The sequence below is a fragment of the Petaurus breviceps genome, unplaced genomic scaffold (assembly GCF_028583685.1).
Source record: "Petaurus breviceps papuanus isolate PSGF00001 unplaced genomic scaffold, PetGlider_PUasm1.0 91133, whole genome shotgun sequence".
In the NCBI taxonomy this organism is placed as follows: Eukaryota; Metazoa; Chordata; class Mammalia; order Diprotodontia; family Petauridae; genus Petaurus; species Petaurus breviceps.
The window spans coordinates 57,787,522-57,806,126 of NW_027187419.1; the positions used below are offsets into that span (position 1 = coordinate 57,787,522).

Genomic DNA, 18,605 nt, shown 5'->3' on the forward strand with positions numbered 1-18,605 from the left:
ATTAGCCCTGACATTTCTTTGAACCTTAGCTTTCTTATCTGTAAATGGGGATAACAGGATCATAGCCTTCGCTTCCCTTGCCTACCTGATAAGTTGTGAGAATTGAAATAATCAAAATAAAAAATGTTCTGAAAAGTACAAAGCACTACCCAAATTTTCTCTTCTTACTTCCCCCCACTTAAGAGAGTCATGGAAATGGTAATTGTAGGTGATCAGAAAATTCCTCTGGGAAGGAAAACTTAAAAGTAAAACATTTTAAATAACCAACCAAAAGCATTTGTTAGGCAGCTATTCTGTGCCAGATACTATGCTAGGTTGTAAGGATACAAGTACAAAAATAAAATTATTCCTGCCCTAAAGAAGCTTACATCCTAGAGGGGCAGACATCATGTATACATGTAGATTTATGCAAAATATACACAAAATAAATACAAAACAATTGGCAGGGAAAGGAATTAGTAACTGAATCTAGAAAGGCCTTATGGAGGAGGTAGTATTTGAACTAAGCTTTGAAAGAAACTAGGAATTTTATGGTACTAGGTAATAACTGTGGTATGCTGCTGTTGCAGCCAATTTCTCTTCAGGTGTAACCTTAACACTGTTTAGAGAGAGGGACTTAAAAATCGGACCACCAGTATTAGGCAAAAAGGTTTTCTTAAACAAACCTTCCCATCTTTTGTTACTGCCTTCCCTTTCTCTTGTGGCAACCCAACGTATGCTTCAGTATTTCAAGGATCTACGATTTCATCAGTGTGATGAAAGATTACCTCTAATAATTACCTCTAATTACCTCTGGGAACATTATAAGCCTTGATTAAAGAAAAAAAAAATCACCTGGTAGTCAATTGTCATCATCAAAGGAAAATCTTTTTCCTATTGTTTACTTTATCTGATATTTTTTTCAACATTTTCTGAATAATAGAATTGGACTGCATTTCCCAACTCTAGGTACCCATCTACCTAGCTACCTGGTAACCATTTTCTTAGCTACCTGGTAAACCCCAAGGCTCAGCTTAACGGGACCATCTTTTCCCCTAAGAAATCAAAACAGCAATGCGCTAAACCAACAAATAAAACTACCCAGTTATGTAAAGAGTGGCATAATGTAGTATGGCAATAGGTAAAGATATTATCCTTAAGATGAGTAGCTATGTGGAACAGCAGATAAGAGTAATTGGGATTGGAGTCAGGAAGATCTCTGACCTCAGACACTTAATAGTTATGTGACCCTGTCATTTAACCTTTGTTTGCCTCAGTTTCCTCTACTATAATATGAGGGCATCAGCAGTACTTACCTCACAGGGCTGTTGTGAGGATCAAATGAAGCACTTAGCACAATACAAAAGAAAGGATAATAATAGCACCAACCTTCCCAGTTTTTGTGAGGATTGAGCTAATATTTGTAAAGTGCTCTGTAAATGTTAAAGTGCTGCATAAATGCTAGCTAGAATTATTGTTCCCATTTTACAGATAAGGAAGGTAAGGCTGTTAAGTGACTTGCTCAAGTTCAACCAGTTAGTAAAGGTCTGAGATAGGATTCATAACCAGGCCTCTTGACCCCAAGTTCAATGCTCTGTGGGTCAACTATCTTCAAACTAGCACTGCAGAAAAGATGCAGAGAGAGGACAGTATACAACTCCATAAAGAAAAGTTGAAAGGAGCTGTGTTGAGCTTCCTTTTGATTAGCACTACAGTCACTGAAGTTTTATTTCCTAAATTAAGTAGGAATTCCTCATTCATCTATAATTACCAGAGAATGAAGAAAATTTTTTTTTCCATAGAAATGAAGTTTATATTTTGAAGAGTAAAACTCCTACCCTAAGAATTTACTGTGATGGGAATTCGAAACAAAGAACACCGGATGTAATCTAATCTTCAATAGATAGATGTCTTTGGGTCATTATTATGATTAATTACCATACTATGCAGTACAAACACCAGTGATTCCTTAAGGACTACTAAAGTGTATGAAAGCTGTTTGCTGTTACATATGCTGAATGGCCCAGATAGGCTCTACTTTTAAAATTTTGTTCTGCTATTTTTTGTTGTTCTTCTGCCTCTTCCATGTGCTGTTAAATGTCACTTTGCTCTGCTGCCAGTGTGCTCTAATGCTTCTCATCAGCTACCAGATTTTATGCAATAGTGATCTGAGTGAGGAGGTCTTATAAGTCATTCAGCCTCTTAAATGCCATAAACTACATGGGACTTGTTATAGTTATTTGTCAGTAAGAAGACTCACTCCAAGTTTGGGACTTAATTCTTTATGACCAAGGTCGTCCAAAAGTGAGACCTCTTCCATAATTGAGGATATTAACACTTGATGCATTTTCTTCTTTCTTTTTTCAAAATTTATTTTAGTATTTCATTTTTTATTTTTCCCGTTACATGTAAAAACAACTTTCAACACTCATTTTTAAAACTTTGAGTTCCAAATTCTCACCCTCCCTCACTGAGAAGGCAAGCAGTTTGATATAGGTTATACATGCATAGTGATGAATTTTGTCTTACCTGCTAAATGGGTCCTGCATAAAACACTCTTTCCAAACCATGGAGGCTACTGCCCTAGACATAAGGTAGGAGTAGTACTTGGCACCATATCCTACAAGGTGACTGAATCTCAGTTGCCAGGCCTGCAATGGAGAGAAGAAAAACAGCACTATGTTTGAGAATACAAAGTACTAAAAAGAAAATGGAAGCATTTAAATAAAAACTCCAAACAAATGCTGCCATTCTAAATTGTACCCTGAAGGGAAAAACCAATCACTATAACTAACGTTTTTAGCATTTTATATTTTCTAAGGGATTTTTTTATATCATGTAAATACAGAATTTAGTCTTTTACAGACAGTTCTATATTCCTAAACATTCACTGTTAATTTTTTTTTTTTACTAAGTGAATTCAGTATGATTCTGAAAATTTTTACTTCATGAGTGTTTATTTACATGGACTAGATGAAGTGTCTACATTCCTTATTTTAACATGGGTCTATACAAATGGTAAAATATTTAGTTTCAATATTTAATACTGAGTCATTTCTCATGTGGATCAATTCCTCTTATTCTAACACTTCCTCTGCTTTTGCCACAATTAAATTATATAAAAAGCACAACTTAAGAGAAAGTAAGTGAAACTGAGCAGTTACTACAAACATAAAAATTTGGGATCAAAATTTTCTAGGAAGGAAATTCTAATGTCCTGAGATGATAGCAAAGAACTAACTCTTCTTTGTCAGTCGTAAGAAAATAAAAGCTGCTTTAATCTCCTCAAGTTTATTCACCTCAGCTTCCTAATCAGAGGCTAAAGGAACTGAAATCCAATTAGGTTTCACTATGTAGAGAGAACTACTGGGGATGTAACATGGTGCCATAGGAAAATCACTGGCCTTGAGTCATATGACATGTGTTTGGATTGGTAGTTCTGGCTTTGCTACTTGTGAGCCATGTGACTATGCCAAACACTTTACTTTTCTGAGCCTTAGTTTCATCACCTGTTATATGGAGATAATGATATTCATGCTACCTATCTCAGAGGGCAGTTGTGAAGAAAGTGTTTTGGGTAACTGTAAAGTCTCCCTATATATAAACTATATAGGTGAGGCATTACTATTTCTTGATTAGGAATTAAAGCCAGGTCAAGACAGCATCAACAATTTGGGGAAATGAGGCATTCATAGAAGAGTAATTGGTATTTCCTAATGGCCAACTTGGAATGATCAATTATCAGCAATGATTTAAATAACAAAAAATCTAGAGTTTTTAAACACTGCTATTCTTCCAGTGATGCTACAACACCATAGGAAGTTGTTTTTTTTTCCCCAGAAATCAAGCCCAAATTTGGGCTTCTGCAGTTTTTAAACACTCTTCCTAGTGTGGTCCTCTAAAGCCTGGCCAAACAAGTCTAATCTTAGCCTTGATATAGTATCCTTAAAAATAAAGAGTGCTGTATATAGCTTTTTAAAAACTTGAAGACAGTTATCATGATTCCCCAAAGCTCTTCTCTAGATTAAACATTCCCAATTCCTTCAATGAACTAGTATGAGTTCAAGGTCTTTCACTTTCCTAGTTAACTTCTAGATACTCTCTTACTTTATCTTTACTAAAATGTGATGCCTAGAACTGAACACAAAATAATTCCTAGATAATGAGAATGTAACTCTTAGCAATAATCCTCAGAGTAGAAAATTGACAATGTTCCTTGAAAGAGGATGATAATATCATGTAAGAGAGAGAGGGCCAATTCCAAAATGACAGGGAAAGATTATGGATGGGCAGCACATGCTCTGCTGGTATCTACACAATGATACTTGTACACGAAATCTTGGATGGTCAAGAATCAAGTAACAGTTGAACACAATAAGAAGGCACAAATGAGCAATATTCTATAGAACTGGAATAATACCTGCATTGATCCTAGAAGCATAAAAGAGGTGGAACAAAACAAAAACAACTCTGAGATTCTACCTGACACCTATCAAATTAACAGAAATAAAATTCATTAACATTAATTGAAATGAAAAAAGCTAAAACCAAATTTTCAGTGCTTGTGGAATGGTTGGAAAAAATTACAGTGTCTAATAGAATATTATTGTGCCATAAAACATGTAGGATCACATACGATAATTTTCTTTTTGGTTGTACTGTTCATTATTTATTCTTTTTCTAAACACAAAAGCTAGAAACACCTACAGTGTGATTTATTAATAGCAGGAATCCTCTCCAAGTATAACTACATAAGCCTATTCCCTTTAACAATGCAACACACAAAAAATAGGATTATAAAAATAAAAGCACACCCAAGACACATTCATGAATTTTTCTACATGTAAAGAAAACCTCTCTCCTACAATGTTCTGTACCTGACATTTTATTTAGATTTTCTGAAAGAAGAGAATCAATCTCTTCTTTTTCTCTGCCTAAGAAGTTCCCTTCCTTTTGCATTTGTGGATAGTAAAAGTGTTACAAAATCACAGATAATCTTCACAAAGAATACGTTGAGTCACATCAATAGATCATCTTTATTTAACAAATGGAGAATCATTTTCTCAAAGCAAAGGGGCAAAACTCAGAACTCATGACTCACCATTCTCCATACTTTACTGCCTTGGCCAGAGTCTTATACCAAGTGTCTGAGTTTGGTTTTCTGCCTTAATTTAGAGAAATGTATTGTAACTGTGTCATGAGATAAGAACAAGGAAGAGATGGTGCAGCGGGGTGCTTAGAAGTGGTGAATATGTAAGAGTTATATGGTGACTGTAGTTGGCAATCCATAATATAAAAGTGACAGGAGCAGTAACTCATATGCATCTGGAGTTTTGAGGTTAATCAAGTCTTTTCCTCATAAACCTGTGAAGCAGGTCAAGGAAAGGAAGGAGGGATAAGCAGTATCTACTATGTGCCAGGCATTGTGCTAAGCACTTTACAGATATTAACTCAACTGATCCTCATAATAACCCTAGGAGGTAAGTGCTATTATTATCTCCATTTTACACTTGAGGGAACTGAAATAAACAAAAGTTAAATGATTTACCCAGGGTCACACAACTACAAAAGTCTCAAGCTAGATTTGAACTCAGGTCTTCCTGATTCTAGGCCTGCTACTCTATCCACTGGGCCACCAGCTGCCTCGGTGTAAACCCAAGCATGAGCAGCTTTCTAGAGGGCTGCTGCTGTGAACAGTTTTTAAGATTCTGATTACATAGTATAGCAAACTATTTATTCAGTAACAAACCAGAGCAAAACATTCACAGAAATTCAAGTTACAGCACTCACAATGTTACAACGTATCACAGAAAATCAAAATACAGTATTTACCATGTCACAACTCAACAACTTTTCACTAAAATAGCCACACAGTTTTCACCAAAGTGGGTGATCATCATTTAGTAACTCAATCATTCAATGATCCTTAAGGAGGCTTAGGGACACAAAGTACAAAAGACAAAGTACTCCACCCTTGGGTTGGACATTCATTTGGTCAATCACAAAGTCTTTAAATTCTCAGTTCAGTCACAAAGTACAAAAGTCAAAGTACTCCACCCCTGTGATGCAATTAAATTACAATTTTATCAGTCATTACTCAGTATCCTATTTCATCAGTCACCACTCAGACAATTTCATCAGTTACTGCTCAGTACTCACAGAGAGATCTTTTCATCTTGACTCAGGAAAGGTGTTCAGCTTCCATGGTCTCAGCTCCCGCCCAAATCTAACCAACTGCCACCTGAGTTCAAAGGCAGACAGCTCCCAGTTCCTTGTCCAGCTCCCTGTGCAGTTCCTGCTCCATACTGAAGCTTACAGTATCCAGTCCACCTCAAGTCCTTCACAGTTTCCATTCCAGAGCCACAAAGTACTGACCCCACACTCATGCTTCCTTTGGCAGATCCAGCTGGCCCGTGGAAGTCCTCAGCACCTCCAGCTGGCCCTTGGAAATCTTCAGCAGCAATGTTCTCAAAATCAAAATCACTTTCTCCAGGGAAGTTCCAGTCCAGCAGCAGCAGCAGCCCAGCCTTCAGATGCTCAGAGAGAAACTCTCTCACTCTCTCTCCCACAGCACCTGCTCTGCCTCCTCGAAGCTTATCCCAAGAAGTTCTGACTGTCCAGCTTGTGCTCTTCCTTAAACATGGTACAGCTCCTCCCTGTTCAGCCATTCCTGTTATGTGAGCAACGGGGGTTCATACCTTCTGTTTCTTTAACAGAGGCTTAATTTAAAACTAGGTACTAAGTGCCTCTCAGCTTAACAATACAAAGGGATCTTCAAATTTCATTACTATTACACTCAGCTGGTAAGGAAAATATCATCATCACCATTTTATAGGTAAGATAGGAGCAGATGAGGAGTGTTTGAACACTGGTACAATTCAAATGACCTTCAGCCCTGAACTCAAAGATTACTTTGTGCAGTTCTGCCTCAGTTAAATCCAATTCTCAACAAGTCAAGACCCCATGATAATTTTAGTCCTCTTTGAAACAAAGGACAAACAACCCTGAACCCAATAGCTTAGAAAATGCTACAGATAAAATTCCATTATAACAGACTTGAAGTTTCTGTGCTAGTTCTTTTGCTGTCCTGAAATTACATTGTATCAAATATTATCTGAAATCTATGGGCCATTGGCAAATTTGTCACACAGCTATTTAGTTGGGATGTTGATGTTATTTTTTTGAACTGGCATATGATTTAGAATTCTTGCTAAAGGTAAAGTAAAGAATCAACTGATCTGTCAGCTGCATCCTGGATTATAAATCTCTGATGTTATAACATACCACTTTGTTTCAGGGCTCTTCTTTGTAACTCTTTTCCTTGGTAATCTGCCAAAACCAGTCTGGCTGCCTCTGGAGCAGTGTGGGGAGTTTTAATTTTGTTTGGTTTTGAGCTGAATACCATTTTGTTTTGTCTTGAAAGCTGGCCCACTTCAAGAATTGCATTTGATTTGTGCTATGAAATTTCAAAGTGACTTAAATTCATAAGTCTGTAGCTGAGATCCCAAATAAACAGAGCAATAAAAATGAGATCTTTTCAGAATTGCAGTAGAAGGCTTTAGGGTGTATGTAATGCTGAGAAAGGCCCACTTCCTGAATTGCCAGGGTAGTTGTCTTTTCCTAATAACCTACCAAGGGTATGTATAGTCCAGGAGAATGCACATTGTTGTGCCGTAGGGCTTAATTATAGGTTTGGATTTTGTACTACACGCCTCTCCAAATACCTAAACATGAGGTAAATGGATTACAATGATATGATACCATTATTTGGAGATTTAAAATATATCTATAGTGAATTAAAGCCTAAAAGTCTGTTCTTCTTCAAATAAGGCTCTCTAAAATAAGACCAGCAAACGTAATATAACTGCCATTAAGTCTTTCTGGACTTCTTCATCTGAAAAATGGGGTTAAGAATACTTGTAATACTTACTCATGGGATTGTTGTAAGGATCAAATGAGATAATATACATTAAGTGCTTTGCTACCAGCACATATGGTACCATATGACTATCAGCTATTATTAACAACACAGATTGTGAGTCCATCTTAATGTTAACTATTTCAGTCATGAAGAAGAATAATTTACTATATATAATATGAATTTTTCTTCTCTGTCAACCGGTTGGACAGAAATTTTGATCTTTCATTCTAGGGACAATTTGCAAGTCTGATTCCAAAAAAGGTATGTTCTAAAAGACAGCAAAAAAGGACCTTTGTTTTCTTTCTAACTTCACTAGAGGAGGCAGCATGATATCCTGGAGAGTAGAAAGAACTGGCTTCAAATCCTGCCTTTGACAAATACTGTCTGGCATTGGCCTAGGGAAGCAGGACCCCAGATAACTCTAAGACTATGTCACAGAGAAGGTTGTGATCTGTGCCCATAGATGAAGGCCCTAACTGGGAACTCCCTATACTGATGAAATCATGGTTCTGGTTTAAAAAAAAAAGTCACTAAAATCTCAACATTGTGAATAAGATTCTAAAAAGTAGAAGATACCTGAAAGGTTTATATAGTCCAAATCTCAATTTCCCTCATCATTGTCTTGCACAACTATAAAATAAACTTTTTGGGACTGATGGCTAAAGAAATTGGTCCACTTTGAGAGTGGTATTACGTTTGTGCTAAAAAAAAAAAAATTCAAAGTGACTTAGGTTCATAATACTTCCTACAGAAGGCAACAAAACTTACTTACATAAGGAAGGCAGTTTTAACAGTATACTTCTCCCATTGGTGAGTTCCTCCTGGGACCTCCATTTTGGGGGAGGAAAGAAATTTGTGTTAAGTTTGCCAACCTTCATTCCCCCCTAGCTGGGCTTGTGAATTTACGCACTTCAACTCTATGTCTCATCGGCAACCTCACCTGGAACATCCTTACCATTATGTTGGTCCTGCTCTGCCACTGGTGAGCCCCTCCTGGGACCTCCATTTAAGAAGCAGCCCAGGTCTCCCCACCACTTTCAAGTTCTGTTCTATACTGTCTTCCTCACTGGATTACAAGTTGCTTGAGGGTGAGGTGCTTATATTTGTATCCTAAGTGCTTACTACAGTGCCTGGCACATAAACACTTAATAAATGTTGGCTGCCTTGCCTTGACTCATGGTTATCATCTTGATTTTAAATCATAGTGGCAAAAATTTATAGAGAAGGGGAGGTCCTTTTCCTATTTCTTCACAGACTTCCTATATCCATATCAATGATCTTCTTTTGGTCAGATAGAGTCAGCAAAAGCAATAAAACTTCCATTGAGACGTTGCTACTCTCACCTTTGACCTCCACACTAACTTCTTTTGTCATCTCTATAATTTTTCATATTTTTAATGGCCACAGGCAGCATAAAGATAGGATTTGAAGATAAGCACTGCCACTAACTTGCTATGAGAACCTTAGATAAATCACTTCTCTCAGCTCCAGTTTCTTCATCTGAAAACAAGAGACTTACACTGGAAAGTTCCTTCTAGATCTAAGATTCCAAGATTCTACATTGTCCCCATTCCTGGCAATGTTTTCGAAAGCCATGGTTGGATTGTAAATTTCTTGAGGACAAAGATCACATCCACTTTTATAATTCTGTAATATCTCTACTCCCATACAAAAGGCCCTCACTAAGTATTACTGATTGGCTGGTTTACTCTCTGCAATAAAATGTTCCTGGTATAAATACCCAGAGTAGACAGCATAGTACACATGCTACAAAGACTATAAGTCTGCTCTGATATTAGGCAGCAGGCTTTTTTTGTCTATTAAAAAAAATACACTGGCTTTGCCAACACATTTTTATAGGTCTTTGGTTACTAGTATAACGGTGGAAGCAGATATTCTGCTTTGTTTATTTTCAGCCTCCCAGTTTGGGCTATATGCAGGATTTGCCTAGAGCATGTTGATACATGATTATATGCTTCTTCAACTGCCAAAACTGTAAGTGAACAACGGGCTCACTTTGTTGTGCAAGCTCATAAAATTCCACTTGTTGATAACTGTGCCTGTGATAATTGGTGTAACTCACTGTAACATGGCAGAGTAGGAAGAAATAAATATTTCATCTTGTTTTTATGGCTAGATCTCCAACTCATTTTTTTGCTTAAAACTCTCTAGGTATTTTAATTTGTTCATTCATTAAATAACTTGATATTAAGTATCACTCTGTGTGCAAAGTAACATGCTTTGCAGGGGAGGAGATATGAAGATAATTAAAACATGGACCTAACCTACATGTAGATTATTCTAATGTAGCACTGGGAATATGATATATAAACAAATATGTAACTAATATGAAATAAATGTACCATAAAACAGATTATAACATACAAAAGATGAAATCTTGAAAGTGAGAGGAAGAGATAAATTGGAAAAAGACAACAGAATCGATGAACAAGACTAAAAAGCTGGTTTTCTGAAAAGACTAACAAAATTGATAAACCCTTAGCCAATCTCATTAAAAAGGGTGTAAAATTAAACCAACAAAATAGAAATTGAGCAGAAGGCAATCACAAGACCAAAAGAAAAAAAAAGATCTTACATAATCCAACCCTAAAACCAGAAATAAGATTAGTTACAAAGCAAGAGTTTTTAACTTGAGGTTCAAGTTAGATTTAAAGGGTTCGTCAACTTTGATGGAAAAAATACATTATTTTATTAACATTTCCTTTTATTATGAATATAGGCAACACATATTATTCTTTTTTTTTTTTTTTAAAGCAATTGGGGTTAAGTAACGGCCAGTTATTTCTGGGTGTGGTGCTGAGTATCTGAGCCCGGATTTGATCCAGGTCATCCCGACACTGGAGCCAGTGCTCTTACTCGCTGAGCCACCTGGCCGCCCCTAACCAATTGGGGTTAAGTAACTTGCTCAAGGTTACACGGCCAAGTGTTTCTGGGTGGGTGCTAAGTGTCTGAGCCCGGGATTCGATCTCCAGGTCAGTCTGACACTGGAACCGGTGCTCTTACTCGCTGTGCTACCTGGCCGCCCCATCACATATTATTCTGACAAGGTTCTACTAGACTACCAAAGGGACACATAACACAAAAGTAGTTAAAGATTACTGCTGTAAAAGAACAAATGTAAGGGTTATGGGATTTAAAGATCTCCCATGCCCCATGGACGTGCTGACATAGCAGAGCAAGAGAAAAAAAAAAAAAAGCCGAGCTAACGGTCCTGCGGTTGGCAGTTGGTGGCAGTTGCCCTTTTTTTTTTTTTTTTTGGAGTTAGGACTCCTGCTGAGGACTGCCAGAGGCCAGAGCTGCTGGGAGCGCTCTTCCAGGACACTGGGTGGTTGCTGTGAGTGGGGAGAGGAGGACCTTTGCCTGAGGTAGCCTGTTCTGTTTTAAAGGCTTGAAAATGTGGGTGCTTTCTACTTTATCTACCTGTGCCAATATCATAACTACTCTGATGGCTTTCACTTTCTGGTTTTGGGACTCAGTCTTTTGGTATCTTAATAAATTTTCTAGTTTATTTCCCCAAATGGCAAACCTGACATATTTTGTGATGGATAATTATATCAGCATATTTGTAATCTCTATAGGCATTGTGAATATGGCATTGCTGATACAGGGAGGGAGTAATTTCAGGTGCTGATGAATTTACAAGAGAAATCTATCAAACTTTTAAAGAGTAATGAATACTAATTTAAGGAGTAATTAAAGCTAATTATTGGTAAAAATTGATAAAGCATTCTGCTAAACTATTTTCACAAGACAAAAATAGTTCTAATACCTAAATCAGGAAAGAATAAAGAAAAAAGCCCACTCTAGTCCAATGTCATTAATGAATATAGATACAGGAACTTTAAACAAAATCTTGGTTATGACCAAGTGGAAAACAGTGCAGATGAAAGGATAGTTCAAATGAAAACATCTTAAACCACATGATTATTTTAAGAGATGTAGAAAAAACTTGAGATACATGCTTCTAGCCAAGATAGCTACCTGAATGGGAGGCAGACAACCCAGCTACTACATACATACTTTAGAAAAAAATAAGCCGAATAATGATCAAGAAATCCAATGAGGGGGTGGCTAGGTGGAATAGTGAGTAGAGCACTGGCCCTGTAGTTAGGAGGTCCTGAATTCAAATCTAAACTCAGACACTTAACACTTACTAGCCATGTGACCTTGGGCAAGTCACTGAAGCCTAACTGCCTGACTTCCCTTCTCTGAAAAGCAAAAAAAAAAAAAAAATCCAATGAGAACCTTCAGTAAGTGACTTACTCTACCCCAGAATTGCAGAAGGGATCAGGCAGAAACCTGAGGGCAAAAGAAACGGGAGTTTTGAGCAAAGCCAAAGCCAGTGCAGAGGAGCCTTCCACTATGACCAGAAATGTCCAGGATACATGTAGCCTTCATGGCTCTGGGTATAAGGCCCCTGTGAAAAAACTTCAGGGTGTTCAAGAAGCCCTATGATAGGGAATGTGGAAGTACAGGAGAGCAATGGCCAAGGAAAACAATTAACACCCTCAAACCAGGGTTGCCGAGGCCCAGAGCTGAGCTCTTTAACACTCTGTCACACCTAAAGAACTAGCACCCTGAAACTTAAAGACATAGGAGGGTCTAAATTTTTGCTCCTGAATGCAAAAGGTATTTGGGAGTGATATGGAGGAAAAGTCTCAGGGGATATGGGATTTTTGCCCCACTGCTAAGCCGAGGGTGTACTCTAGCAAGCTGGACTTCAGCTGGGCTGCCACCCTTTCTCTCTAGGGCAGGTGAAGGTCAGTGCAGGAACCCAGATGACCCAGAGTAAGACCAATCAGGACCAATCCCAACCAAAAACACAGCAGGAGCCACGGTCTGGTCCTGACACAAAACTCCAGTTTAGGAGGAGATGAATCAAAGAAAATGCCAGCAATATGTCAAAAATGATTGCAAAAAAGATTTAATTGCTCTGATCAACACAATCAACAACCATGATTCCAGGTAGTGAAGAATATGACCCGCTTACTTCCTGATAAGTGTCAATTCACGTTAACAAGCATTTATTAAGTACCTACTATGGTCCAGGGAGTGTAACAAGTGCTAGAGATATAGTGAGGCAACATGTTAATGGCTATGTACAAACAAGATTTATTCAGTATAAATTAGATATACTCTTAGAGGAAGACGTTAGCATTAAGGGAGACCAGGAAAGACTTTTTATAGAAGGTAGGCTTTTTAGGTGGGACCTGAAGGAAGCCAGGTGATGGAAATAAGGAGTGTGAGCATTTCAGGCAAGGAGGATGGGAGTTTCCTGTTCAAAGAACAGGAAGGAGGTCAGTGTCACTGTTATCATAGATAGAAGAGAATAAGGCATAAGAACTTGAGTAGATAGGCAGGAAGGTAAATGGGTATGATGAGCTTTAAAACCAAACAGAGGGTTTTATATTTTATATATTTATATTTGACCTTGAAGGCAATATGGAGAATTTACTGAGTATGAGAGTGACACAGTCAGAACTGTAATTTAGGAAGATGACTTTGACAGCTGAGTGGAGAATTCCCTAGAGTAGGGAGGGACTTGAGGCAGGGAAAACAATCAGAGAGCTATAGGCAATCATCCAGGCATGAAGTGTTAAGGACCTGTACCAGGGTAGTGGCCATATCAAAGGAGAGATATTTATATTTACAGCCTTTATGAGAGGTATTACAAAGGTAGAATCAACAGGACCTGGCCACTGACTGGATTTGGGGCATGTGAGGGAGAAAAGAGGCAAAGATAATATGAAGGTTTCAAGCCTGGGTGACCAAGAGGATTGTAGTGACCTCAGTAGTAATAGTTGATGAACTCAATATGCAGAATGAGACATAAATTTTTGCCATGGCCAATGTGAGACTTTATTTTGCTTAACTATGCATAACTGTTATGGGGCTTTCACCTTTTTTAGTTTAGTGTTTTGTGTTTTTTCCCCCAGTTTGGGGAAGAAATGGGAGAGAAAATAAATGTTTGCTAATTGAAAAAAAAAATGAAAATTAAGTGAAAGGATACACTAGGCTGGAATTTATGAATTTTTCACAATTGGGGTACAAAGGAAGAATAACCATAAAGTGGTGAGGAGAATGAGCATCAGATGAATTTCACTCTTATTGGAAATTGAGAAAAGAGGCTTGAACACATACAGTTTGATGTAGAAACATGACATTTTAAAGAAAAAGAACCCTGAAACACTTAAGAATGTTAATCAATGAAATGACCAATCACGTCTCTGGGGGACCTATGATGAATTTAAATATGTTTACAGAGGTGACAGATACAAAGTGTGGAAAGAGACACTTTTTTTGGATATGGCCACTATGTTTATTTGCAACAAGGGTCCCTCCCCCACCCCTTTCCTTCATTTTTAACTGAGGTAGCGTAGTCAGCAAATATTTAATAGGTATTTTCTATATGCCAAGCATTGTGCTAAGCCCTAGAGATACAAAAAGAGGCAAAAGACAGACCCTGTCCTCAAGACGTTCACAGTCTAATGAGAGAAATGATAAACAAACCAAAATGTACAAATAAGCTATACACAAGATAAGGAGGAAATAACTAAGAAAAAGTCCTGGAATTAAGCGGGGTTGGCTCAGCAATAGTGATGCAAAAAAAAGAGCCATTGTAATCTTTTTCTCAAGGGAATTGGGTTAGCAATAGTGATTCAAGAAAAAAAAAAGAGGGCCACTGCAACATTTTTGCAATATAGAGAGGAAAACAGAAAGTACTTCAGAGGACAACATAGACCAGCAGGACTGTTTTGAAAATATGAATTTTTAATTGAATTGAATATGAAAATTGAATTTATGATATAATTTTTAAAAAGCAAGCTAAATGAAATGGACATTTATGATTTTACATAGTCTTCTTTTTATGTTCTGTTGTGAATATAGAAATGTTCAGCAGTGGATATAGGCTTGATTCTGCAGTCCAGAAGACCAGAATTCAAATTCAGCCACAGACACTTGCTATCTATATGACTCTGGGCAAGTCACTCAATGTCTCAGTTTCCTCATTTGTAATATGGAGGTATGTAGTGCCAGTAAAATATTTACAGCACCAACTGTGACTATAAATGGTCCCAAGTAGTGCTCCATTGCAAAATAAAACAGATTCTCCTCCATTTATTTAGATACCGGAAAATTAAATCCCAACACCAATAAACTGAATCCATCAAAGCAACATAAAAGTTAATGCACCACAATGTATCAGAGAGCCATACCATCCTTTAGCCTTCCCACAAACCAATATAAGATCAATATTTACTCACGAACCTACTTGCCTGAACTCCTGTATCTCCCTCCGTCTTTCTAGCTCTGACTCCCAGCTTCCTGTGGGCTCTGCTGCACCCTTCAGAAAACTCTTCCCATCACAGGCTCCATGTGATTACATTCAGCCTTTTAGGGCACAGAATTTACTTTCAAAGCAGGGAAGGTCTTCAAATTCCCATTCCCATTACAAGGTAATAACAGCACCTATCTCCCAAGGTTTTTGTGAAGATCAGATAAGATAATAATTGTAAAGTGGTTAGCACAGTAGCTGGCATATAGCAGATATTATATAAATATTAGCTACAAAAGGATGAAATGAGGAGGAAGAGAAGTAGATAAAGATTTTTTTGCCACTATGCCTTTACTTAGCACTATTCCTTCTGCTTAGGTTACACATCTTAACAAAAGACTACTAGAATTTTACTAAAATAAAACATCCATGGAATACCAGACAAATTTTAATGGTAAACTCAGAAACTTGATTTTTAACTTAGTTAATACTGATTTTTAGTTTTGAATATCACTATCTTGCCAAAAATTTTAAACTCTATTTGGAAAGTCTACAAAGAAAGAATTTACTTTGTATACAGAATATCCTTAGTAACAGCTGTATTGTGTTTGTGTTCTCAGTCTGAAAAATACATCTTGATTTCCAATTACTTAACTCATAAAACAAATTTTCAGGCAGCACTGCTCTATTTACATTTAACACCTATGGTTCTCCAACTGGATTATAACCATGTTATAATTAACAATTAACAATACAAGAAGACAATGTAGCACCATCAAGACCTTCCCTAAGCTATTGAGAAACAGGTATGTGGAAGGATCTGAGTCAGAGCTCAAGCCAAGCTCTCTGCAGGCTCATTTTCTGCCTCAATGGCTTTGTGTGATTTTGTGAGGCAATACTAGTTGTGGGCCTCAGTTACCCTTTTAGCATTTTGCAAAACAACTGATGCACCAAGTTAGAGCTAGTTTGGCTGCCATGTCTCTTTGCTTGAAAAGGAGACTCTTCTAAACCCCTCTGGCTTTTGTACTATTATGTCTACTTGGCATTTGGTTAAACTTCTCTAAATGTGCAATTTCCATCTTCCACAGTCAACAGCTTACTTAAACAAGTCAGGTCAGAGCTGACAAAATAGGACAGCACTTTCTTCTCATATCTCATTTTTGTTTTGCTTTGATATTTATTTTGACCTCTGTTCTACCATGCCAACAACAGACCTGCATACACAGATGCCAACAAGTAAAGAACTATGCCTATAACCATTGGTTTCCTGACAGTTAATAATATACAATTGATTTCATTTTTATGATGTTGGTCAGTGTTCTCCATGTCTGGCTTCTTCCAACTCACTTCTTTTAAAAAGCATTTGTGATACATATAAATGAGATTTTTTAGCAGTCTTCAAATCTTTTGGCATCTTTCATTTCCAAACCACAAACTGCATTCTCAACATGGTTTTCAGCTGTATCTCCCTGTGCTCTACTGATTCCCTGAGACTATCAAGGTCTATGCTGACTTAGTAGGGAGAATCTTACCAAATTCCTCAGGAAATTGTTTCTACTTCTTCAGCTTATGCTATAGATAATAGTTTGTAAACAGCAGTTAACTTTGTAGTGGACTGCTTATGATCATCATGAGTACTTCAAAAGGCCTTTCAAAACACATGGGGAAGCAACTCATCCAACTTTTTTATTCATCCCTACAAGGAAAAACTAACTATGAGTTACCCTTCTATTTTACTAACTTCCTTTTATTTTCTGCTTTCATGTATGGCTAGAAGATAAGAGTGCAAATTTGAGAGAGTTCCTCCCATAATGTGTCAATTTACTGGTCATTTGGCAAAGGATGTGTATTAGGAATATCAAAAGTTAAATTATTGTTTGCAAATGGTCTATCAAGAGTGTATTTCCTCGCAATTTCCCAACAATACTGTGGAAGTAGAAGTTGGTTACACAAAGTTTAGGGCCAGCTTGAGTTTTTGACATTTTATGAAAAAGAAAAAGTACATCACCTGCTAGCTGATTTTCTGGTGATGAACCTCTCTGAATTTAAGAGAGGTTAGTGCCTTCCCCCATCAGATTACCTTACATTTACTCTGTATATATCTTGTATGTACTTACTTATCTTAAATGTTTTTTCTCCCATTAGATGATATTCTCCTTGAGATAGGGACAATTTTTGCCTCTCTTTGCATCTCCATTATTAGGCACAGTACCTATACAGTATGTATGTTATTCTGTCCCTAGTTTTAATAATTACTAAGACTCTTACATTTAAATACATCAACTAAAAAATGGAAATGATCTGACTATGCACAATTTGGTACTTAAGTTCTGAAATTAGTGATAAAGCAACTTTTAAATAAGGATATTACTATCATTTATTAAGAATTCACAAGGTCAAGTCATGACATACATACATATTTTAAAATAAAAAGAATGTTGAATATATTTTCCAAATGCTACAAACTTCTCAGTTGGGTTTAGCTCTCTTTTTTTGTAATCAAGAAGATTTCAATGGAGGGGGGAGGAGAAGTATGGGTAATTTGGTAAATGATTCTAATGGTTGAAAGAGGCCAAAAATAAAAATTATTTACTGTAGTAAAATATAAGTCATTAGTTCCCATATTCTCTTTGTGGCATAGTAACTCATGATCTCTGATAAAGGGAAGAATAACATCTTAATTTAGTTTAGAAAAAATATTCACCTAATAACTTAAAAACAGTACTTCTTCAACTTCCTTAGCTTGGAAAGCTCTTGTATTTCAAACTTAGTTTCTAATTTCTGTGCTGAAAGATGTCTTCAATTTAATTTTAAAATCCTACCTATTAACTTTTCCTTAAAGTTGCCTAAAAGGCATAAAGGCTAGACATACACAATTAGGAAATATATCTTTCTAAAGGTTATGTTGTTGGTAAGATAAAACTAAGTTAATGAAGATAGCTAAAACACCTTTAACTCTAGGAACATAATAACCTCTTCCATAAGTTTCATGAAGACATTCCAGAAGTTTATTAAATAGCTGCAGATTCTCTAGCCCACGGCTTACAATAATATGTCATTTGTAGGTCATGTTACTGCCTGTATTTTGTACAGTATGACTGGCATAAATAAGATATGTGACTGATCCAATGAAATTATTAAAGTTGCCTTTTTTCTATCAACATATAATCAATTTTGCCCAATTATCTTGTCTGACAAATTTCCAAAATTTCTCATGCAACAGTGTTCCTCCTCCCCTCCTTATCCATTTCTATTAGTAAGAAAAAAAATCATACAGAACTTTGGCTGAAATCAATGGAAAACCTAAGCAGTTTTTAAGAGCCCCTAATGTAACCAAGTAAGCTAGGCAATATTAATCATCACCATAATTTTTAATGTGCAGGTACAGTGTATTAAATAGTACCTAAA

At 36.9% G+C, this 18,605-nt stretch overlaps 1 protein-coding gene across 3 annotated transcripts in view; it reads right to left on the reverse strand.

Moving 5' to 3' along the window:
* Nucleotides 1-18,605, reverse strand: part of MIPEP (mitochondrial intermediate peptidase) — a 189,802-nt gene that overhangs the window by 48,670 nt on the left and 122,527 nt on the right. For all 3 annotated transcript variants that reach the window (XR_011166757.1, XM_069080141.1, XM_069080140.1), the window contains one exon: nt 2,509-2,630. Coding sequence is in view for 2 of the 3 variants with exons in the window: in XM_069080141.1 (XP_068936242.1) it covers nt 2,509-2,630 (122 nt within the window). In the remaining variant the exon portion in view is untranslated. The remainder of the gene's footprint in view (nt 1-2,508; nt 2,631-18,605) is intronic.